This window comes from Elgaria multicarinata, chromosome 8 (genome assembly GCF_023053635.1).
Source record: "Elgaria multicarinata webbii isolate HBS135686 ecotype San Diego chromosome 8, rElgMul1.1.pri, whole genome shotgun sequence".
NCBI lineage: Eukaryota > Metazoa > Chordata > Lepidosauria > Squamata > Anguidae > Elgaria > Elgaria multicarinata.
The window spans coordinates 110,177,990-110,203,181 of record NC_086178.1 but is presented as its reverse complement, the minus strand read 5'-3'; the positions used below and the strand labels follow the sequence as shown (position 1 = coordinate 110,203,181).

The window sequence follows — 25,192 nt, the reverse complement described above, 5'->3', positions numbered from 1 at the left end:
TTCTGTGCTATTGCAACAGGTGAAACTCTGGTTTGTTGCAGAGGATTCTTGGGCATCTTCTAGAGAGCACGTACAGGCACAGTTCCTGAGGTAATGGCCGTGACAGCCTTGCCTTGCATGAACTGAGGGCAATTTTCCACATTATAGTAACATATTTCTTTAAATCTGTGCTTACTTTGGTCACTTTAATTTGGAAGAAAAATCAGCGGCAGGGCCTTCATTTGGAACAAGCCCCTAATCTGGATCAGAGGTCCTCGCTAGACTCCTGCCTTACATCCCCCCTCTGGCCCACAGCTATTTGTCCCAAAGGTGTCACCTGCAGTAAACAGTACAAATAGCAGACAGGGGAAGATTTTCTGCCAAAAATGACATGGGGCCTGGATTCAGGATGGGATTGTCCAGAATGAGATCCCTGTACCCACTTTTTTCTTCAAAATAGAAGTGCCAAGTTTAAGCCTGCTTTATAAACAGCATGCTTGTTGTGACAATGAGTTATTTCCCAGGAAGGCAACCAAGGACACATCCTGTGGCACGCATAGCAGCGGGAACCTGGTAGTTGTGGGCAAGCTTGCTTCAGGAAACCCTGCCCAGCATTAATGATCTTCATACTGAGGAAACGCTAAGCCTACAAGGAACCCCAGGATTCCCCAGAACAGAGACTGCAAATCCCAGAGCACAGAATTAGGTGTGCTTTAGAAAATATTGAGATCAGCATGTAAGAAGTCAAATGCAGCCCACCAAACATGGAGGCACAGAAGCAAGGCTGCAGAAAGGCAGATGGGAAGAATGCAATGATCCACTAACCCTACCAAACTCTTGTCAATTCATAAATAACTCCTCTGATTTTAGTCAGACTTAGGGCTCATCTACACCAAGCAAGATATTCCACAATGAAAGCGGTATGAAAGGGGTATATAAAAGGCAGGATCTACACTACTGCTTTAGAGCGGTATTGAAGTGCATCTCACAACTGTTGGGGCCCATTGACACATACCACAAACTGCTTTCATAGTGCAATATCCTGCTTGGTGTAGAGGTGTCATGTGCCTCAACAGTTGCCAACGCACTTCAATACCACTTTAAAGCAGTAGTGTGGCTCCTGCCTTTTAAATACTGCTTTCGTACCGCTTTCATAGTGGAATATCCTGCTTGGTGTAGAGGAGCCCTTACTGTTGTTTAAGGATGATTGGGATTGAAGCTTCAATCCCATAGTGCGTCCCTGCCATATTCTCAAAACAACGTTTTCTTCAAGGTGCCTTTCAGACTGTGGTTGTAATTCAAAGACGGACATTTGTAAATTCTGTACACTCATGTGACTTATTTGTAGAGTTTCCTGTTCAAGAGCACCCCACTAACTCCCAACTACTATATTAACTATTCCAAAGCCAACAAAGTGCTTTGGCACAATAGCATATTCAAGGGAAACTGATACTAATATTGCATGTGGTATTTCCTAAAGGTTTCCATTACCAATGTTTCTGGGTCTATGTGCAGAACATGCACACACCTTGGCTCATCTGCCCTTTGTTTCTCTCTCTTAAAAAAAGCATCATGGTCTGATTGTTTACTTACTTATGCAGAAAGACGATTTCTACGTTCACATCATCCCTGTCCTTGTGCAGGAAGTCCTTCAAGAAGTTGGACACACTTTCCAATGTTATGTGGCCACAGACAACAATGTGCCTGGGACAGAAAAAAAAAGGGAGGCACAGTTAAATTGGTCGGGGGGGAAATAACCAGGAAGGAACACAAACAAGCTCATGAAAACAGAAGAAGCATTACTTTCTTGCAGAAAAAAGAAACATGGAAAGAAAAGGAAAGCAGTACTAATCTACTGATGTGTCTCCAGTTCATTCCTGAAAAAGAGAAATGATAATACCAACACCACAAAGTCCAGAGAGATCAAACTACTCCTGGATGTTAATTTAGCAAAGGACTATTGCAGGCAAATGGCCAAACGGTTATGCATATAACAAGGAGACTTGGGCCCTAGAGCTGTCCGTTGCCTTCACCTTTCGCACACCACCTTCAATCCTGGTCTGTACTGGAGTTTCTCTATTATATCTGAATTTTCAGTACACTAACCATGGTCTTAAATCAGGAACAGACTGTGCTCCAAACAAACCAGAAGTGAAGTGCCAAAGCCAATTTGTGAGTGGAGGGAAGGATGTAGGCAGTGTGGGCCTGACAGGATGTGTGCAAGTACCGATCTGGATTTATACCCCACTGCCATATAATCACGTTATATTTTATATCAAAAGCCTGAGATCTCCCAACCTCACTGGGCTGAGTCATACCTAAAACCAGTTGTCTTGCTCGCTGAAAGGCTTAGAGCATTCGGGAAGTTTCAGCTGAATATACCAGGTCTTTTATCTGTTATAGTCAAAAGTTACTTTAGTTAAGGGTATGAAACTAAAGAGAAATTATTCTGAATTCTGCAGACGTTTTGTGAAGGAACCAAACTCTTTCCTGAAGTCATGCGTTGATCAAAGGTAGGGGGGTGGGGTGAGGGGAGAAGACAACATGAAACGGACCTATTTTCCTGAAACTAGTCTTTCTTATCAGCAGAAAACATTGTTCAACCTCATTGCTTAGAGTATTTGCTATTTGACTGTTCCCCCCTGCAAATTCATACTCATAATTTTACTATGATCATATGAATATTCATAAAGATATATATTGAAAAACATTCAGCCAGAGAACCACAAGCCAGCAGTCAGCAAGTCTGCAGCCCGAAGTGCACAGGGCCACGCACCTATTGCTGGCATGTGGCCCCTAGTAGGTTTTCCCAGATACACACACACACACACTGTTCACCCCATTCTCTGTCTGCCTGTCTGCCTGTCTCTCTCTGTCTCTCTGTCTCTCTCTCTCTCTCTCTCTCTCACACACACACACACACACATACACACCCTTCTCTACATTCAGATAAAGTATTTAGATTGTCGTGTATGCTACAGCCACTTATCATGTAATGAGATTACAAGTCTCTTTGAAAGGATTGTGGTTTACAATTTATTTCATTTATTTAAAGCACTAGCTGTACCCTGCCATGCGTTGCTGTGGCATTATTTGGATGAAGTAAAGCATTTTGTTTGGTTTTTAAAAAAGGATGTTTTTACGGTGAGGAGGTTAGTGGAAACTCCTGGCAGTTACCTTTCTTCAGAACGTGTAACTGTCACAGGTGTGACATCTATATTCACTCAGCCAATTGTGAGAGAACATTCAAATAGGAGAGGAGGCAGAGGCAGTGGATTGGCCTACTGGTTGGCGATGTCACAATGACCTATAAGAGCAAATAGGAGAGAACATGCAAATAGGAGAGAAGGCAGAGGCAGTGGATTGGCCTACTGGTTGGCGATGTCACAATGACCTATAAGAGCAAATAAGAGAGAACATGCAACTGGGAGAGGAGCCGCGTTGCTGTGGCTCAGTCTGGTTAAATTGAAAAGAAAGAAAAGACAAAGCGGATGTTTCTAATATGTTTAATTTCACAATGCTTGTGGATATACAATATTTTTAGTTGTTCCATTGTCTTTGTAGATATAGAGATTGTCTGGTTTGCCGACTCTAGAACACGCAGCATATAATTGTCCATGTGAGAAGCAATCTGTGTCTAGATCTAAACCGCACAATTCTAAAGATTGGCCCTGAGCTTTGTTGATGGTGATTGCAAACGCCAATCGAATTGGGAATTGCAATCTCTTAAATTGAAATGGCATATCTGTTGGAATCATAGGAATGCGAGGAATGAGGACATCTTCACCTTTGAAAGGTCCTGTCAAGATTGATCTCCGACTATAACAATTGCCACTTCGTCTATAGTTGGAGCATTGAATCTTCGCACATGTTCTCCAGCAGGCGTTTTGTCACCATGAATAACAATCTTGTGTGTATCAGATGGCATCATGTCAATTGCTGTTTTGAACAAATGTACTAAATTGTTTTTTTCGTGAAGTAGCTGTTGCAGTTTTGAAACGACGGACCTTTTTATGCCGGTATAAATTCCGCAGCGTGCATTCAATTCATCATTGCCATCACCAATGAAATACATTTGTAGGAATTTATGTTGACTATCTTGAAACGGAAGGAAGGAGCCGGCTTTATGATAAATTTGTCCTTTGACTTTGAAAGTTGGCATAAATGGAGCTGTGATGATTTCTGCGCGGAACGACGTCATTTGGAAGCATGAGTTGTATTTCCTGATGTTAGATAGGAAATGCTTTGATTCTGCGGTATATCCGGCAAGCAAAGTTTGTAATGGCTCTGGTGTTTCTCCAAGTTGAGGCAGTTTAATTTTTCCAGCAGCGCAACACATTCCGTTTGTTTCTCCATTAAATTTAAGAGCCCTGCAATAAGGACACACTTCAGTCATAGTGCCGATGAGAACATGCCGCCTCAAATTATAATCATCAGCTGGGTTGTACCGGAATACAAGGCGATTGTAATCATGTGACTGTTTACCACGGAGTCGTGTTTGACGCTGATGTGCTGTTTCTCGTTGACGTCTTTCAGCCACTCTCAGCCTGTCGCATTCATTCTGTTGAGAACAAAGCAGATCTGAAGCTGTAGAACGCGATTGCCATGCTCGCAATCGTGCATCCTCAAGTCTGGCTAATCGTTGCTTGGCTGGTTCCTTGGCACGTATTTGAGGCATTCTTTTTCTTTTTTTCGCATTTGCTGATGCCCGTTCTTCCTCAGTCTGATTTGCAATTTCTCGTCGCAGTGCTTCCGCTCTGCGAGTACGACGACCTAAGTGTGATCTTCTGTGAGGCATTATTTGGATGAAGTAAAGCAGATTGTTTGGTTTTTAAAAAAGGATGTTTTTATGGTGAGGAGGTTAGCGGAAACTCCTGGCAGTTACCTTTCTTCAGAACGTGTAACTGTCACAGGTGTGACATCTATATTCACTCAGCCAATTGTGAGAGAACATGCAAATAAGAAAGAAGGCAGAGGCAGTGGTTGGCGATGTCACAATGATCAGCAGGACTGGTTTTGAGGAGGCCTATTTCTTCGATTTTAAGACAAACCTTTGACCCCATATAGAACATAGTTACATAACAATGCTCGCGTATTCGAATGCAACGTTGTGTTAAAATTTCAAAGCAATCGGTGAAGAACTTTCAGAGATATAATGTCTGTTTCGAACGAACATTTACATTTTTATTTATATAGATTTGGATACTACCCTTCATCACATCAGATTCCAAGGTGGTATCTAACAATGTATATAATAAATTATCAAAATCCTAATACAATGCAATGGCCCCACTCAGAAGACACCTTAAACCATGGCTTTAACCATGGTGGTTAAACCAGAAAGCTGGGCCGCGTTCAGAACTCTCCTTACAATATGGCTTTAAAGCCATGGTTTAAGGTGTCTTCTGAACAGGGCCCGGCTTTCTGGCTGAACCACCATGGTTAAAGCTGTGGGTTAAGGTGTCTTCTGAACAGGGCCACTAATACACTATATTTACTTATTAGTTAAAACCAAATAATTTTTTTGCCAAAAGAAGGCAGCGAGTCTAGCTCTCAGTATGGAATGGAATGACTAACTAAGGGCTTCCATTAAAAATTTCCATTAAAAATACCTATAAAATAAACAAAAAGAAAAAGGAACAAGTAAAATAAAAAGTGTACGAAATGCAGTGGAAGCATTGACTACATAATTTACGGTTCAATCCTTAACATGCTTACACAGGAGTGAGTCCCACTGTATCCAATGGGACTAATTTCCTAGTAACTATTATTAGGATTGAGACCTTAACATACCATTGCAAATGAGCAACCAAAGGACCAGATCTGACAGCAGGGGATAAGACAGCATTTTATTTAATCTTCTGTGACACAGCCTCCAGTGATATCTCAATCTTAATTACATTTACGCAGAAATAAGTGTCTTTGATTTCACTTAAAGTTCTTTCTAAGCATGTGTCCTGCAGCTCACAGGCGGCTGGAAACCCCAACTGACATCACTGGAATTTATTTCCAAGTAATAGAATTGCTTATGACCTCTATGGAAAGTTGACAATGGTACTGTTTTTGCTAGATATTCAGGGTGTAAACTAGCCTTTAAAAACTGAATTGGAGAGCTCAGGCTTTTTATTACAACTCAGTTGCTGTGGTGAGTTTCAAGGCCTGCGCTGTTTGTTTTCTTGAAAGTGCAAGCTGACATACTTACTAGAAGAGAAGGTCCAAGAGCTTCCGCTGTGCGGAAGATGAAGAGTTCACAGGATGGGGCAGCTTCTAAGGAAAAGGAGCAAAACTAGATGCAAGAGGCAGACATATAGATGAATGTCTCACAAAGGAGTAGGATAATCAGGAAGCATTCCGGGTCTTTCCAGCTCTGCAATCGATTCCAAGGCCTTTTAACTTATCATAAATGACCTGGAATTAGGAATGAGCAGTGAATTGGCCAAGTTTGCCAATGACACCAAATTATTTAGGATGTTGAAAACAAAAAGAGATTGTGAGGAGTTCCAAAAGGATCTCTCCAAGCTAGGCATCGAATTGAAAGATGCAGTTGAATGTTAGCAAGTGTAGGAATGTGGACAGGGAGACATTTTTCTCCCTCTCTCATAATACTAGAACTTGGGGTCATCCCATGAAGTTGATTGGTGGGAGATTCTGGGCAGATGTTCTGGGATAGTACATTCTTCACACAGTGCATAGTTAAACTATGAAATTTGCTGCCACAGGATGGCAACCAATTTGAATCGCTTTTAATAAAAAAGGCTACACAAAGGCTATAAATGGCTACTAGTCCTGATGCCTCTATGCCTCCTCTGGTATCAAAAGCAGTAAGCCTCTATGATACCTCAAGTTTCAGAGGCAGTAAGCCTATGTACATCAGTTGCTGTTGCATTCATGTCCTGCATCTGGGTTTCCTGTCAACAGCTGGTCAGCCACTGCGTGAACAGAATGCTGGACGAGATGGATCCTTGGTCTGATCCACCATGATTTGTCTTCTTGTGTCTGTATACCAATGCACAGAGTATGGGAAACTTAAACTCTTGATGCAGGAAGGCAAATATGATGGAGTAGGCATAACTGAAACCTGGTAGGATGAAATGTAACATTGAAATGTAGAGATTTCACATTATATATAAAGGATGAATACCCATGAGATGAAATCCATGAATCTAAGCATGGAAGGTCAGTTGAGAACATTTAGGTACAAATAAAAGGAGAGGGAAATAATAGTGATGTCACTGTGTGAGTCTGCTACAAATCACCAAGACAGGCAGAAGACTTGGATGAGGCCTTCCCAATTCAAGTTACCACATTTTCAAAGTGAACAGTCATGGTAGTAATGGGAGACTTCAATTAGCCTGATACCTGTTGGAAATCAAATTCTGCAAAGAATAAAAGATCTAATAAAGACCTGACTTGCCTTACTGATGATTTCATCTTGCAACAGGTAGAAGAAGATACAAGGTAATCAGCTAGCTGTAGTTGCAAAGCAGGGGATAGGCCCTGAAGTCATGTAAAGCACCCACAAACTACTGTGAGTAAGGAATCATGAACAAGGCAAAAGGAAGAGGGGCCGACCAAGGGCAAGATGGATGGATGATATTCTGGAGGTCACAGACTTGACCTTGGGGGAGCTAGGGGTGGCGACAGCCGACAGAAAGCTCTGGCGTGGGCTGGTCCATGAAGTCACGAAGAGTCGGAAACGACTGAATGAATAAACAACAACAAAGGGAATACATAAATGAATCAGAGACTTCAAGGACAGACAAATTTCATCCTAGGGTACTAAAGGATGTTGCATATGAGTAACCTCAAGAGCCTCTGGGTTTTTTTTGGAAATTCTTGGAGAACAGGCAACATGGTGTGAGATTGGAGGCAAGTAAATGTTGTACCTATCTTCAAAAGAGGTGGGGGAGAGGATCTAGGCAACTACAGACCAGTCAGTTTGATATCAATACCTGGAAAGGTTCTGGATAAATAATTAAACAGTCAGTCTGTGGGCATTTAGGAGGAAAATACAGAGATCACAAGAGTGAGCATAGTTTTTTCAAGAATATCAAATAGATGATGGAGCCAATTTGTTCTCAGTTCCTTTGGAGAATAGGACCTGAACCAATGGGTTCAAATTACAAGAAAAAGGATTTAGACTAAACATTAGTCTAAACAGTCCTTTTACAACTTCATTGGCTGCCAGTCCAGGTCCAGGTCCGATTCAAAGTGCTGGTATTGACATTCAAATCCCTAAACGGTTTGGGGCCAGGTTATTTGAAGGAACGCCTCCTCCCATATGTACCTGCCTGGACCTTAAAATCATCTACAGGGGCCCTTCTCTGTGAGCCCCTGCCAAAGGAAGTGAGTCAGGTGGCTACTAGGAGGAGGGCTTTCTCTGCTGCGGCGCCCCAGCTGTGGAATGAGCTCCCCAGAGAGGTTTGCCTGGTGCCTACACTGTACTCTTTTCGTCGCCAGCTGAAGGCCTTTTTATTCTCTCAGTATTTTAACACTTAATTTTAACTTAAATTTAAATTTTACTGTTCTAACTCTGTATTTTAATCTTACATCAATTTTGCTGCGTGGTTTTATCCTGGTTGTGCTTTTTATACTGTATTTTGTATTTGTGTTTTTAACCTGTTGGTTGTTTTATCATGGTTTTAATTTTTGTGAACCGCCCAGAGAGCTTCGGCTATTGGACGTTATAAAATTGTAATAAATAAAATAAATAAATAAAATAAATAAATTAGGAATCCAGTTTTTTTGGTACAAGTTTTTTGACAGTGGAACAGACTGCCTCAAAAGGTGGTAGACACTGATGTAGAGGCTAGATAGCCACATATCGGGACACTGTGGTACTAGATGTCGTGCATCAGGGTGGGTGGGGTTGGACGAAATGATCTTTGTGGTTGCTTCCAACTCTACGAGTCTACAGTTTCATTGCTTGCAAGTATGTAAAAGTTGGCTGTATATGCAGTATTATACTTCAGTGCCATTTCTGCAATTTATTTCCCATGCTTGCTTGCCAATTCTGATATGCCTTGGTGAAAAATGGGTATTCTACTACCACTTACTGGTATTCTACTACAGTGCACATATAACCAATTGATAATCCATCATCTTACCAGTTGGTGTGGAGAATTTTGCTACTCCCATGCTTTCCAAGATTTCTCATCAGGTGCAAAGTATGGAGAAATTCACCTCATGATTTGAGGCAGAACAGTACAAGTGAAGAGCTTACAAAATGGTTAGTTTCATAATGTGGAAAGCTACCACTTCCTAAATGGGCATCTGTATTCACCCATGGTGGCAGAAACAGAAGGCTGAAGTTCACTGTTAAGACAATGGCATGAAGCTGTTTAGCATTCTGATCTCATAGAGGGTCACCATGCCTACCCCTTTGCTGTGCAATGCTGCATTCTTTAGCTGGCATCTGAGATGACAGCAGGTGGCAGGTAATAAGCAAAGCACTTTCAAAGGTAACATTTAGACCATCCAGGTCACTCCTACTTGGTAATTGTTTTGAATACATTCCAATAGATGTGTGTGTGGGGAAATCATTGGCTGGAAGCAAGCAATCACCATCCATATAATTTACCGTTGAGGACATTATGAGTGTCTGCCCTTGTTTCATAATTCGGTGCTTGACTAAGAATGTGAAAAATAATCATGGGGGTCTTGTTGGTGGAAGGATAATGATGCAGAACAATGGATAAATCAATAACAAGCACAAAGACATTATTACAATCACCATCCAACGTGGTTATATTTGCAGTGGTATCATTAGTGACTATGAAATCGCACCATTATATAAATACAGCACATCTTCTATAACATTGCTTTCTTCAATGGGCCAGAAAGAGCTTGTTAAGTATGTAGATCACCTTCTTTCTTTTTTTAAACACATTGTAATGATTCAATCTACATGTTTAAATCCAAGGTTTTAATTGTTGACTTTCAGAATGTGTGTGGCATATCGACTTTATCTGATACAGAAGATATGCTAAAGGGCACAGAGCGAAATGAGGAGGGTCTTAAGACCCTGAAAAATGGCAGGAGATGTGTCAGAAATTTGGCTGAAAGGGAAGGCTGGGCTGGTAGGAGAGAAACAAATGGTTTATAAGAGGCAAAGGCAGATGCTAGGGGTAGTGAGCAATGTGGCACAGGTTGAACCAGCATCTCCTTTGCATAGCAGTGGACATCAAGAGGAGGAGCAGAGTGTGTACAGTCACCCTAGTCTTAGGCCACTTCTGCTTTCCTCCTGGGGGAAATCCCTTACTCTCCCATGGGGTCCCCCGTCCACCACTGATGCTGGGAGAGTTTGTTCATCCCCAACCAGTAATGAATAGGTGTGGCCCTGGATATATCCCAGTATGATCACATCTAACTCTTCCCACACAGGCTTTTCACAATAGTCCCTAAAACAACTTGATTATAGTTGTTAGCATATTGGTCTGGGAAATAACAGCTGCCGCAAGTAAGATAATATATCTGGTTTGTTTAGAATATACATGTTTTAATATTTTGACTATTTTGAAAATTGCAATTGCTCTGCCAGATCATATTAATGAAACTGCATCATTACATCTCCAAGAAAATTCAAAATCGGGTAATGAAACAGTATTACGAAAGAACCATATCAAAGATGTAATTCAAAGCATATTAACATAGGATGCTACTTTATACCAGGTCAGACTATTTGTCTCTCTAGCCCAGTACTATCTGGCAGTGGTTCTCAGAAGTCTCCAGGAGAGGTGTTTGGCAAAATCTTCTACCTGAGCCTTTTAACTGGATATGCCAAAGATTGAACCTACAAACGTCTGCATGCAAAGTAATCGAAGTGGTCCCTCCTCAACTGCCTAATATCTGGCTTTCGGAAAGGCACATTATAGTACATAGACCAGTCATCTAACACAGGGTGAACTCAATATCCAGATGAATTACTATATAGACAAAAAGTAGACAAACATACATAGAGCTGATGGCCAGCCATAATAAATCCAAGGCTTGCACACATATATACCGTATTTGTTTGATTCTAAGACGCCATCGATTGTAAGACGCGCACTAATTTCAGTACCACCAACAGAAAAAAAACTTTGATTCTAAGAAATAATAAACGCACCTGCGATTCTAAGACGCACCCCATTTTTAGAGATGTTTATACGGGGGGAAAGTGTGTCTTAGAATCGAAGAAATGCGGTAATAGCTCAGACTGGTTCAAACCATTGTTGGAGCAGGTTGTTAGCCTTGAAGCTATTCAAGGTCCACCAGCCTTGCCCAACCTGTTCAATAGACTGACTGCCTTGACAATTCCACACAACTGGATCTGCAGCCTGGGAGCCCCATCTTGCTCTGTGACCCACCCAGGGCCGGTGCTAGACTATTTTGCACCCTAAGCAAGGTGAGCTACTTGCACCTTCCCCTCCCAAAATTGCCAACTTCGATTCAGCTGTTCAAGAAGTTTCTGAACTATTATATTTTCCTTTTATTATGTTTTTCCCCCCTTAAAACAGAAGTTTGTATAAAACTGTGACCCTTAAAGGGCAGTACAGTGCCCATCTGAGGTCTGTGCCCTAGGTGGCTGCCTAGTTGGCCTAATGGTAGAACCGGCCCTGGACCCACCACCACCATAGGACACAAAGGCCAGGCACGAGTACCTAGCATACTTGGGCAAAAATAGGCAATGAGGGGTCTGCTGACATCAGGTCTCTGGGCCTCCCTTTCATTTATTTTTTATCCTGATGCTAACAGAAATGCTGGGTCCAAGTGGCTAGATATTCCAATGCAGCCACTATTTAAATTTTCCGCACAATGCAAGCAATGTCTGCAACACATTTAACTATGGCTCACTCCCAGTACAAGTGAGCAGCTTGCAAAGTTGTTACATTCATCATGTGGAAAACATCATCCAAGAAACAAGCCAACAGGAAGAGTTGCTGAGGTGCATAAGGGGTGTACGATGACGGAGTCCATACTGCTGTTGTCACTGGGTGTTGGGGAGGGTTAAAAAGCCATTTGCCTGAGTTTCAAGCTGAGCAGCTGAAATGCATGTCAGGGGGACTCCTGTCAAAGCCACTGGTGCTGTTCACCATGACAAGGAAGGTATTGAAATGCCTGTTCTTTGCCCATTGCAGGAGTAAGTCACAGTTTTTAGCTTTTCATCTGTTGCTCAATTTAAAATGCCCCCTGTCAATTGAGGGTTATTGGTCTATCCTTCAAATGTTGAATAACAAAGATGGCAGAAGTAAACTCAATGCAAATGTTCAGTTTACATCATCCAACAGTTTACATCATCCAACAATGATTTTAGATTGTAAGCCTCTAGGCAGGGTATTGCTGTTTTATTTGTATGTTTTGTACAGCACCAAGTACATCGTTGGTGCTATATAAATAAATAAATAAATAAATAAATAAATAATAACAGTTCCTCCCTTCTCTCTCAGGCTTATTCCCCTGTTCTCCCTTCAATGGCCACACCGCAAAGCAAAATTCACACAAGTTTAACTAAATGTAATACCTGTGGGAACATGAAACTTAAGACCTGCCCAATTGGCTACACCACTACACCACCGCTACTCCTACTTGTCCTTCTCCCCGATGCCCTCTCAGTCATTCACTCACATTCCCAGAGAGAGATGGGGGAGTTTCTGCTGTTCCCTCCTCCCAATATTCTCTATTGCATGAGAAGCATCACAATTTTCTCTTAACAGAGCATCTATGGCCTTAGCTAGACCTAAGGATTGTCCCAGGCAAATGGAGGGGTTGTCCCTGCCTGCTCCCGGGATCCCATGTGTTGTTTGGATGCACAGGGATGATCCTGGGACGATCCCAGGATATAGGCCTGGTCTAGCCATGGCCTTTGTATGCAACCAGATCTACAATAATTTTTCCACATGCCTCTGCATTTGCCATGGAGTCTACCCGTTTTCCAAGAGCTGCTCTGTTCTGAAAAGAAAATTAAGTGACAGCTGCATTTTACAAAGCAAGCATCTATTGGCCTCCATATGCCACTTGGCACAATTCAAAGGTGTACACAGCAGGTAAATCTTGCTATTAAGAAGAAAAGTGTTTGCCTGCCTGCCTGCCTGCCTCCGTTTCCCAGCTGTCCTCCCATCTCCAATATAAGCCATCTCCCTTTTCTTACCTATAATCAACACCACCTTTGTCTGTGGTGGATGGCTTCTGTTATCATCCTATCTTTGGCTTGTTTTACTTCTCCCACAATCCACTCCCACCTGCCTGTATCATATGTCTCAGTCCAAAACTAGTTTCCTCTGAACAATCCAAGATGTCCTTCTCACTTAATGTCAGGCATCACATATTTTATCCCTACTTGTTGACTTCCCAATGACCTCATAGGCATTGCATTTATTTCCAATTCAGTGTTCAGCATTTAATTAGTAAGCTGTAAACAATCACGCCAATTCTGCTCACACAATGGCCAACCAGCTGTCAGCCAGGGACCCACAAGCAGGACATGGTGTAACAGCACCCGCCAACCCATGTTCCCCAGCATCAGGCTCCTGGGATCTAGTATTATGGGTGAGGGAGAAAAATGTCTCCCTATCCACATTCTCCACACCAGGCATAATTTTGTCCACCTCTATCCTGTCTCACCTTAGCCTCCTTTTTCCAGGCTGAACAATCTCAGCTGTTGTAACTTTCTCTCATAGGGGAAATGCTCCAGTTCCCTGATCATTTTAGTTGCCCTCCCCCCCTCCTTTTTCCAACTCTAAAATATCATTTCTTGGGTGTGGTGACCAAAACTGTACATAGTATTCTAAGTGTGGTCGCACCATAGATTTATATAAAGGCAGTTTGAAACTGGCAGTTTTATTCTCAATTCCTTTTCTTATTATGCATAACATGGAGTTTGCCTTCTTTAGGGCACAGTCGTTTAAGGGGCTGAGAAATTTAACCTCCTTGCCATGACTGGAATGTATATTTATCCAGTCAATGTGGGGGTAGTTCAAGTCACCCATTATTACAATTCCTCATTTGGAGGCCTCCCGGATTTCGTTTTCCATCTCAAGGTCACCTTGAGCATTCTGGTCTGGGGGACGATAGCAAATTCCTAGCACTAAATTAGTTTTGGGGTCTTGTATTGTTTCTGTGGAAGAGTCTGCCCCATTTAGTTGTTCTAGTCTACTCAACACTATGCCCTCTTTGACATACACAGCAACACCATCCCCAGTACTCTCGTCCCTGCCCTTCCTCTGGAGTTTATATCCAGAGATGACTGTATCCCACTGGTTCTCTCCATTCCACCAAGTTTCTGTAATACCCACTATGCCTAGGTTCTCCTTTAAGACCAAGCATTTCAATTCTCCCATTTTGGCTCACAGGCTTCTAGCATTTGCATAGAAACACCTGTACACAGTGCCCCTCCCCAAATGTCTCTGCTTTGTCCCTTTTTTCCTGTTGCACTTTAGCCTCTTTTATTGGCTATCATGTTCTATTCTGTACTCATGGCCTATTTGCTCCCCTTCTACATTGGGACAATCAAAAATATGTTCAAATTCATCTCCTTCAGATGATTTTACCCAAACCAGATGCTTCCCAGCTCCTGTCAGCTTCCCCCCCCCCCCCAGATTTAGTTTAAAAGCTGCTCTACCACCTTTTTTATGTTTAGTACCAGCAGTATGGTTCCATTTTGGTTTAAATGAGCCCATACCTCTTGTACAGGCCAGGCTTGTCCCAAAATGTTCCCTAGTGCCTAACAAATCTGGACCCCTCCTCCCTGCACCACTGTCTCATCTATGCATTGAGACTCCTCAGCTTTGCCTGTCTAGCTGGTCCTGCATGTGGAACTGGTAACCTTTCAGAGAAAGCCACCTTGGTGGTCCCGGATTTCAACCTCCTACGTAACAACCTAAATTTGGCTTCCAGGTTCCTTTTGTTTCTAGAAGGTAAGAAAAGAAAAAACTCATGAATTTCCTGAAAGTTTTCTTTCCCCATGAAAGGGGCTTCCATTTTTCTGCCTCCTTCTCAGGTCAGTTTGTAATTTATTTTGAACATGTGTTGGTGGTGTTTTTGACCTCAACTAATCACCGTGAGGTGGCTGAGGGTACTGCTTATATTTTTCTTTCTATTACACATCTCACCATTGCTCTACAGTCTTCCAAGCTACCTGCTCTTCCTTATCTGAAAAGGCGCTATGGGAGGAATAAATGTATGTCTTCCCCCAGGGCAGGAAGTGTGGGAAGTTAAGGAGGCTACAGGCTGTCAGACAGATGATTGTACAATGAAAGGCAGGACACTCACACACACTCCTCAGCCATCTCATAAGTAAGGGAAGCACAGGAACACTTAACCAAACCCATGGGAATTTCTCCGAAATTTCTTCTCCTGTGAATTTCTTTTCGAAAGCAATTTCTTTTCTATCAAATCCAATGAGAATCGTCAAAGTTTTCATAGGAGAAATTTTTGGCACAGCACTAATTAAAATGAACAAATTATAATAAAGGGTATTTAAATAGAACTGAGTCCTACAAAAGGCATTAAAAGTAAATGTTCTTTTATGTTGTTGTTGCTGTTGTTGTTGTTATTATCATTTCTATACCACCCCCATAGCCGAAGCTGTCTGGGTAGTTTACAAAAAATTAAAACATTAAACATTAAAAATCGATAAACAAAATTTAAAACCATAAAAACATAAAAGCAGACAATAGATAAAGATAATATCCATATAAAAACAACTTTGAGCTTTCAGCCAGACCTAAAGATAGATATGAGGTCAATTAAAACTCATCCCTAAGCTGCATGTAGACTTCTTCAAGCTGCTTCTTTCTGCTCCTTCCTCATGCTTTGGTCTTTTCTTCTTCTTTCCTGGCTCTCTCACTCTTTCATACCCTCTTTCCCCAAAACAGAAAGTGCTGTTTCAATCTTGAAGAAGTGAATCTTAACCAAAGAAATGAAACTACTCCTCTCAGGGATACTTCCTCCGAACAGAAAACTCCAGGTACTTTATTACTTTGCCTATGTAGGCCTCAAACCTTTACACCACCACAGAAGCCCTTCCCCAAGTCCCCCCACCTTATTTATTTATTTTCTATACTGCCCAATAGCCAAAGCTCTCTGGGCAGTTCACAAAAATTAAAACCATGAAGAGCATAATAAAACAACCAACAATTTAAAAACACAAATACAAAATACAATATAAAAAGCACGACCAGGATAAAAACCACACAGCAAAAATTGATATAGGTTAAAATATGAGATTAAAACAGCAGAGTTTAAATTTAAGTTAAATTAGGTGTTAAAATACTGAGAAAATAAAAAGTTCTTCAGCTGGCGACAAAAGGAAAACAATGTAGGCGCCAAGCGAACCTCTCTGGGGAGCTCGTCCCACAGCTGGGGTGCCACAGCAGAGAAAGCCCTCCTCCTAGTAGCCACCTGCCTCACTTCTGAAGTAGTCTTCTCAGTTGTAGCTCCCAACATCTAAACCCTTCCTAGAAAGTCTTGTCCAGTACTAATAAATCTGATGTTCTTTTGGAGTCAGGTGAAGACCTTCTTTTAAAAAATAAATGCCCAGGCTTTTCTCAGTATGTTGCTTAATTTACTTTTAATATTTCTGACACATTCCCCCTTAGTCTGCTGTTTTTTACTGCTTGTATTTTACTATTTGATTTGTTTTCTTCTTTCTTACTGTATTACTTTATATTTTTATCTAGGTTTTTTTTTATCTAGGTTTTACTGAAATATTGCAATATTGTCATAAGCAGAAAAGTAGTAATGCAAGAGAGAATTTTGCAGCATCTTAACATCAGGACAGAGGGAAGGAGAGATCCTGTCCTCTATTGCTGGATTTCCAACCAAAATAGAGTTGCTGTGTAATATCTTCACTTTTTTTCTTAAACGTTAGCTGCTCAGTAAAATTGTAAGATGAAATCGGCTAGTTCTAGATTGTCATCTTGGATTGAAAAGAATTACTTTCCTCCTGTTAGGATAAGTGAAATTTATGCTACAGATAAGATCAAAACCAGATTGTTTGCATGCTTAAAGAATGTTATTAGGTACACCATTTTAGAAACCCTGGAAAACTCATATTGTTCCAATCATCAGATTTGGATTTACAGATTCCCCTATCTTCTGCCAAAATCCATGTCTAAGCATTTCTTACTTCAGCTTCTTAAAATGAAAAAAGAAAGGGAGGGGGGAAAGGTTATAGAAGCTAACAGAAAATTAGAGTTGCTGGCAAAGCCTACCAGGCTTGGGCTTATATTTTCAGCTTCAGGGGCTCGTAATACTCATCTCAAAGAATAGGCGGCCATTATGAGGCCCATGAATTCTTCTCAGTTTGGATTACAGTCCACGCCAGGAAAAAAATATATCCTGGTTTACTGCAATGTCAATAGCCCTTGGGAAAATGACATTTCCGAAAGGCCACCAGATGCTAGCAAAAGGGAGGGGGAAACTCCGCTTTCCCTCTCACTCCAGCTGGAGTGCTGGTGCCACTGTCCTGGCTGATAATTGCAGTTTAAATAGAAGCAGGGAGGGGGGGGTCTGGGGGGCCAGGGGTCTGGGAGGGAAGCCTGGGAAGGGTTATTCTAATTTCATATTGGCCTGGAAAATAGTTTTCAGACCTTTTGGTGAACATTTAGATCAAAGCTTTCCAAACTGTGTGTCGTGACACGTTAGTGTGTCAGCTGCAGTGTGTAGGTGTGTCACGTCTGAGTCTATGTGAAATAAGCAATACCAACTTGCATGCATTTTTTACGTAGCAAAGGTGCCGATTATTATGGTGCACTAGTATAGTCCCCTTCCGATGTATCCGTGCATGCACACCACAGTCGAGGAATCATACTGGTACTGCACATGCGCAGCATGTATAATCGGGTCGAAACAGCTGATTCCGCATCACTTCTCGTGACGCGGCTGCACCTGAAGTGACGCATTCGAGAAATTCCATGGGTCCAAGTTTTTTGATAGAACATCGTCTCAACTGCCACTCGATCGCAGCTCGACAAAATTGGTTCAATGTGAAAAGTCTTGGAAATGTATGTTATTATCTTGCAAATCATATATTTAAAAAAATATAAATGAAAAGTTTTCATGAGATATGTTGTGTCCCCGTACATTTCGTTATTACAATTTATGTATGTGTCCGTATCTCTTATAAGGGGTTAGTTTAACCTCAGGTTTGCTAGTAAAACTGAATTACTGTGTCGCGAAATGATGCAGGTCTAAAAAGTGTGTCACCAACATGAAAAGTTTGGAAAGCTCTGTTTTAGATTGTTCCAAGCCAATCTGACATGGGCGGGTTATCCATAACTAACAAAAATGCTTGAAATAAATATCGATAATATAATACTGTCGGTTGGAGGTGGGTTGGATGATTATTTATTTATTTATTATTTATTTATTACATTTTTATACCGCCCAATAGCCGAAGCTCTCTGGGCGGTTCACAAAAAACACAGAAGCATGTTTAAAAATAAGATAATATTTAGGGTGTGAAATGTAATTTTTCATGTATGTTGAAGGGTATTTTTTTAAAAAAACACTAAGCATTTTGGTCCATATTCCCTTTTTTCTATAAAAGATTTGAGCGTTTCCTACTTCAAATTTTTAATCCGTACGAAGTCCTGTTCTAACAGGACCCCAAAGTTGTATTAAATTTATATTGCAAATTATTTAACGTTGCTTCTATTTATAATTTTGTTGTTTTATGTTTAAGTTATGAGCAACTTTGATTACAATTCATGTAGAGTGATCAGATAGATGTTATTGTTATTAGTAACAAAAATATAACATCTACTATTTTGGAGTTTTTGAAAGAGGCCACCTAGACAGATACAAGGGGCTATTTGAGCAAAATAAAACTAAAAATGAACAATGCAATCACATGTCTATTCAGACGTAAGCCCTATTGAGTTAAATGGGACTCATTCTGAGGAAAGTGTGTATATGATTACAGCCTAAATATATTTGCTAAACGATCAGTAATGTGTAACTATGGATCTAAAATCACTGTTTCATGCTGGACTGCAACATGACATCTCCTTAACACTGAATAATGAGTTTGCTTAATTGTCAGCTGTCGCTGCAATTTATTACGATTTTTATATGTTCTTCTTTCTTTGGTTCTGTGTGTTGTTGTTATATGTGGAGTAGTAGCACTGGGAAGGGTAACTGAGAGCACTCCAGAGAATTTTTTTACTTTTCAACCTTGTTCGAAATTCTCAGTACATCTCTACTGCTACTTTATTCAAAGACCTGATCACCTGCAGAACTCACCGCTAATATTGCAGGGCTTCCACTTTCCCACTGGTAATTACAGTTAAGGAAGGCAAAGCTGCCATGTCTACTGTTTTCCCAGAATACCATACTGCTAGACCCCAAGCCCAGCATGGAAATGAGATCTGTCAGATTCATCTATAGCTCCTTTTCCTACTTCGGTTCTGTGGTACTGCGGGAAACTGGCCATTATTTAGTTAGAATTTAGTGAATATTGGAATATCCACAGTTACTCCTAGCCCAGGACAACAGGAGATTGCTTGGTTACTCCTTTAAGCTCTTTCCCTCTTTCCTTATTTGCATGCTTTGGGGGCCACTTCTAATGTTGCAGGAGTGGTGTCATTGCTTCTTCTACATCAGGCTTGTACATGTGATCGACCAAGCCAAATCCAGCCTACTAACCATGTATGGTTCCCAGCCTCCAAAATAAACAAACACACCACAGACACACCGCCACTCCAGTTTTAACTTTTAAGATATAAATATTTCCCAAGCTTCTGAAAGTTGAGGCATACATTGTTCCAAGCTCAAATCAGAGGCACACTTCTCTGTATCACCCAAAAGTTTACTCTTAGAATATGTAAGAGTATTTATTTATTTGTTATTTTTAAATTCTGCTTTTTCCCCAAGGAGCTCAGGGCAGCATACATTATTCTACACCCCACTCGTCCTTTTAATCCTCATCATAAACCAAGGTCACCCATGGCTGAGTGGGGATTTGAACATGCATCTCCCTGACCAGTCAGAGGAGTCCATTCTCTGTGTTTTGCTTGATTTCCTGTTCTGCATATGCCTCCTGATTTGACGGAGGCAATGTCAAAGCAGTGACTGGCAGGTAATTCTGATGGGAGCAACTGAACACTCCAATCACACATGATGCAGAGATGAGGCACAACTACTTACCCCAGCATATGGAGTGATGCAAGACCAGGCAATGCATTATGCAGAGATGCAATGGGCCACCTCTTCTCTAGGTGGATATTTTTGGCTAATGGGGGCCTTTCATGCTTCTCATACGTCTTTCTTTGCACACCAGTGTAACCCAGTGCCTGGTTTGGGAATTACTGGTTTAGCCTATGTAAGCATGAATTCATGTGAACAAAATATGGATATTTTTTCCAATACAAGTATCTTTGCCAAAAACAATTACCAAATCAGTTCCATCCCCAACAAGATGTGTGACAAAGCTAAGGGTGCCCTCGGGGAAGTACAAGGAAGACCAGTTAGCCCCATGTAAACTATATTCCAAATTAAAACAATGGCAACCTCAGTGTAATCCTTGAGGTGGGACCTTTCTTTTCTGTACATTCAAAGGCAAACAATATAAAATGCAAAGCTCTCTTGGCTGTTTATTTTCAAAGAAAATTACATCCATTCTATTGGAACAAATATAAAGAACCTCTTAAAAAGCCACCCTTGCCATACCATCACAGTAAATCACAGACAGTAGATTGCAAATTCTGTTCAACATCCACTGACTACATTGTGTTCATTTTGTCACACAAGTAAATGAAATGTGACATATATTGATCTAGATGTCTCTGTATAACTATAATATTTATATCAAATACATATGTCTGAGTCTCTTTTTCCCCTGTCTTCATTCTTAGCTTTCTAATCATGCACTCATCTACTGGCCGCCCACCATCGCTGGTTCTCCCGCTCTGGTATCCCCATTCTCTGTCTGGCTATACTCTAGTAGCTGGCAAGCTTGAAGAAAACTCAAGATATAATGTAGTTGACGCAAATCCAGAGCCACACTTATATGTTTCCCTACTAAAACTATAATGGGAACTCTTTAGGCACATTAACCATTTTTGGTTTAGATTTTAATTAATGGGGTGGGCATCAAGACCTGGTTCAAGAAAGATCTTAAACGAAAAATTAATTTAGCACTCCTATTTTCCCAAACCAAAGTTAGGTCAGAGCACAGCTTAACTGGGAGAGAAATAACCCACATCTCATGTTAGAAGTCACAGAAGAAAACACAGTGGAGAACAGTACTGAATATATACGGTGATTTGGTAAATGGTTTACCTGCCTAGGAAGATGCCAGAGGAGATAACACTGGGATTTTATATACAGGGATTCATTTAGGCCTGGATCTATCACTCAAACACAGGAGAGTAGATGTTGCTAATGCTGTTGAGTTGGGATCTCATGCTAAAGGAGGGAAACTGCTCAACTCGTTCTTACAACTTCTTCCAAACATGGTTAATCCTGTTCTTTTACAGCAGACCTATGTAATTTGTTACTTACCAACCTGAATACACTCCACCAGCCATTTAAAGTGGTTTAACAACCTCCAGGTTTTGCAGTCCAGGGCTGATAACCAGACAGTTTGCTGAGAGCTCATGGGCCATGAGACATGGTTGATAGGCAACTTTCAGTGTAGTAGGTCACAAGTTGTGCAGGCTTGTTCCATGGGGATATTCGGGATTACCAAATAGTTTCTACCTATCCAAGAACTGCATGCCATGTGATGCACCCCACTCAACATAACAGTGGCAGCTCATTGGTGAAGTGAACTAGTTTCCCTACAAGTCATCTGTAATGGAGAACACTGTGGCTCTCAAAGAGTCCTCTTCATGAGTCCTAGGCCATAGCTAGACCTAAGGTTTATCTCTGGATTGTCCAGGGGTCAAACCTGTTCATCTAGGTGACACACAGGGGATCCAGTGCTCAGGCAGGGGCGAACCCTGGATGATCCCAGGATAAACCTTAGGTCTAGCTATGGCCATAATCTCTTACTTGGTCATAATCATACTCCCTAAAACTGAATCTTAGCTCTGCTCTTGCTATTGTACTTATCCCAGATTTGAGACTTTGGTCTCAAATTTTAATTTTGCTGCACTTTGAGCCTATAAAAATTTAAAACATAAGAGCAAAAGAAGAGCCATGCTGGATCAGAGCAAGCAAGGGTCTATCTAGTTCACACAGTGGCCAACCAGGGACCCACAAGCAGGACATGTTGCAACATTACCCTCCTGTCCGTGCTCCCCAGCAACTAATGTGTACAGGCATACTGCCTCTGATACTGCAGTTCTGGCACTGCACTATATTATGAACCTGAGTAAGCTTCTGAGGGTCAGATTATGAAAGAACTTTTAACTACACATTTCAGATTTTAACTCAACCATCTCCCTCTTTGGGGTTGTTAAGGTAGGAGGTGGTTTAGCAAAGCTGTTAATAGTGAGCTGTGAACACGCTCCAGCTTGTCTGCATCCTTCTTGAATTGTGGAGCCCAGAACTGGACACAATACTCTAGATGAGGCCTAACCGGGGCCGAATAGAGAGGAACCAGTACCTCACGTGATTTGGAAGCTATACTTCTATTAATGCAGCCCAAATAGAAGAACGGTGGGTCCTGGGTCTGTCCTGGAAATAGCATGCCAAATATGATCTAAGCGTGACCTCAGGCTGTGCTAGACCTCATTTGGCATGCCCAGAAGCTGCCAGTTGGGCAAGAGGTCAATGTCATGATTCATCACAGTGATGAAGCATGAGGGTTGCCATGATCTGAGGACACCCCATCTTTCTGGGCATGTCCCTGGTGGACTGTGGAATACATTCAGTATACAAAAATCCACTGTAGATTTCGGACTGAGTGGAATAAAATAATGTATGGATGTAAACCACTAAGAAAATAATGTATGAATGTATGACCCACTAGGAAAAACATAGCCCACTAGCTATGTACTCAAGCCACCAGGGGCTCCATCAATTCCCTGTCCTTGCCGTATGATGGAATCACCAAATACTGGGCAAATTACTTCACTGAGGATCTTCATCATCTCAAGCAATGTGGGAACCACTTACCAGGACTCATAAAAATAACCTTAATGAAGTGGGAAGAAGAAAGAAGTGTGACACCATCTGCTACTGTACAATGAAGTCAATACTGCTGAGAAATTTCATTGGCCTAATTGCAAGGTGTGTGTTTTTTCTTCCTTAAAAATCCCCAGATGTTTTGCCTGAGCAGGAACGTGTAGATTCACGTTCTGCTCAAAGTAAATCCCCATCTGAGAAGTCATACCCTTCCTTTTTCCAGTCTTATCAAAGGTCTTATAGAGTCCCTTCAAAATTCTCCATATATTTTGCCTGAGAAAAATCCCCTGAATTCATTTAACTTTAGGCATAATGCTGCTGACAATTCTATGCCGCGCATTTTTGGCTCCCCCCCAAATATTTTCCGCTAACACCCTTTGCTTCCGCAGCTTTCAATCAGAAGATCCTATATGGTATGGATTAATTCCATTGATACCACTTTGTGTTCCCAAACTAGTTTTTCTGGATTTGCCCCTGAAACCAAGACTGTATGGATACATCTTAATAATGTAATTCAAACACTGTCAGGGATAAATACCTGTGCATTTGCTCTCAGACATACTAAGATTGTCTCTACCGTGAGCACTCTTGCTTTTGTATAACACACTCTAATGGTGTGGACAAACAGAACCCAGATCTTCAGGCATTAAGAACTCAGACTGTAACCCAGAAAGGAAAATGTTAACAGCTGTGGACATGCAGTTAGGAGGGAGAAATAGCCAGCAAATTTACAGAACACCAGAGGAGGAAACCACACTTTAGCACCAGCAATTCAGCACCAACCAGACTTTTGTCTACTGCTCTAATCCTTTGAAATCCCTGTAGTTCTTGTGCTTCTAGAAGCAATAGTTAGGACACACAGGAGACACCCTGCTATTATTAGGCAATCAACATTTTTGTTCATCCTCCTCATTTTACAGTGTTTTTCCAATTCAAGTAGCCTTAAATAATAATTTCAGACATTCCGTAAGTTAAAAGCTATATTAGTATAGTTTGCTTTTGCTTGGTATCCTGAGGGCCAATTTGCAATATAGGTCTGAAGTTATGAGGAGTACCCTTTGCTAGGGCTGCAGGAGTTAATCCGTTTAACTAGTAACTTAATCAACTAAACCATTCATTGTTTAATTGGTAGGGGTCAATTTTAATCAATTGGATTGAGAACTAAGGGCCGTGGTTTCTTTTTTAATGGCATTTTGGTTTTGGTGAGTTGTTTAATAGGGGAATGAATAACAACTATTACACATGGCCTTTCCTTCTAGCAATACTCAGCATCTTTTGTTGATGTCACTGTAAGTTATTTACACATTCTTCAATTTCGCAAAAGAGACTTCTACCGAGGTTTCAGTTATGTGCAAAGTTAGTTGAATATAACAGATGAATTAAAACCAGGCAATGAATTCAGTCAGTAGACAGCCTTAGTCTGTTCACATGGTAATAAAAGCCGCCATACGATGAACATGGACATGAAGGGGTGGCAATTCAGCCAGACTCACGCTCACTGAAGTTCTCTGATTTCCACCCAGAAGCTCGTCCTGATTCGCATCCATATCGAATTGTGAGCTTGGGCGTGGGGTTGAGAACGGGATAAATTCTGTTCAAAAAAGAACTGAAACTAATTTCTCATCCATCCCTAATGAACATATGGATGGGCCCAGGGTGTTGAGGTAGAAGCCTTTTCTTCCCTCTTGCCTCACCAGCCCAAATTGTAGGCTAATACATGCATCAAAGGTGTGTGTTTTTAAAACAACAACAACAGACCAAAAAATCAGCCCAAGGGTATTCAGGGGCAATTTTAAGGAAGGCAGGGTAGTGATTCCTTCCACTGTGTTTTGTATCTTATCTAATTATTACTCAAGAGACCCATATTTCTGGCTATCTCACTAGTTGTACATATACAACCCAGTCCATATAGGGCCTTTACATACATGCAAATCCCTACGTGGTTGGGGAAACATGCATGGAAATGGGTGGTGTGCGCATGACACACACACGCCTGATCCATCAGCCAAGGCTATATGTGCGATGCTTAGCCCTTTTTCAAAATCAGAATTCCGCCAATTAGCTGTTTGAGAGAGGGAGTAAAGAGGGGTGTGTGGATTGACATTACTTTGGTCAGGACTGTCTGTATGGACTCTACAGGATCAGAGCCACTGAATGTCTA

At 41.3% G+C, this 25,192-nt stretch overlaps 1 protein-coding gene across 8 annotated transcripts in view; it reads right to left on the bottom strand.

Annotated features, from left to right (window-relative positions):
- Positions 1-25,192, bottom strand: part of KCNMA1 (potassium calcium-activated channel subfamily M alpha 1) — a 720,064-nt gene that overhangs the window by 208,631 nt on the left and 486,241 nt on the right. For all 8 annotated transcript variants that reach the window (XM_063133180.1, XM_063133181.1, XM_063133174.1 and 5 more), the window contains exon 10: positions 1,573-1,683. In XM_063133180.1, the coding sequence (XP_062989250.1) occupies positions 1,573-1,683 (111 nt within the window). The remainder of the gene's footprint in view (positions 1-1,572; positions 1,684-25,192) is intronic.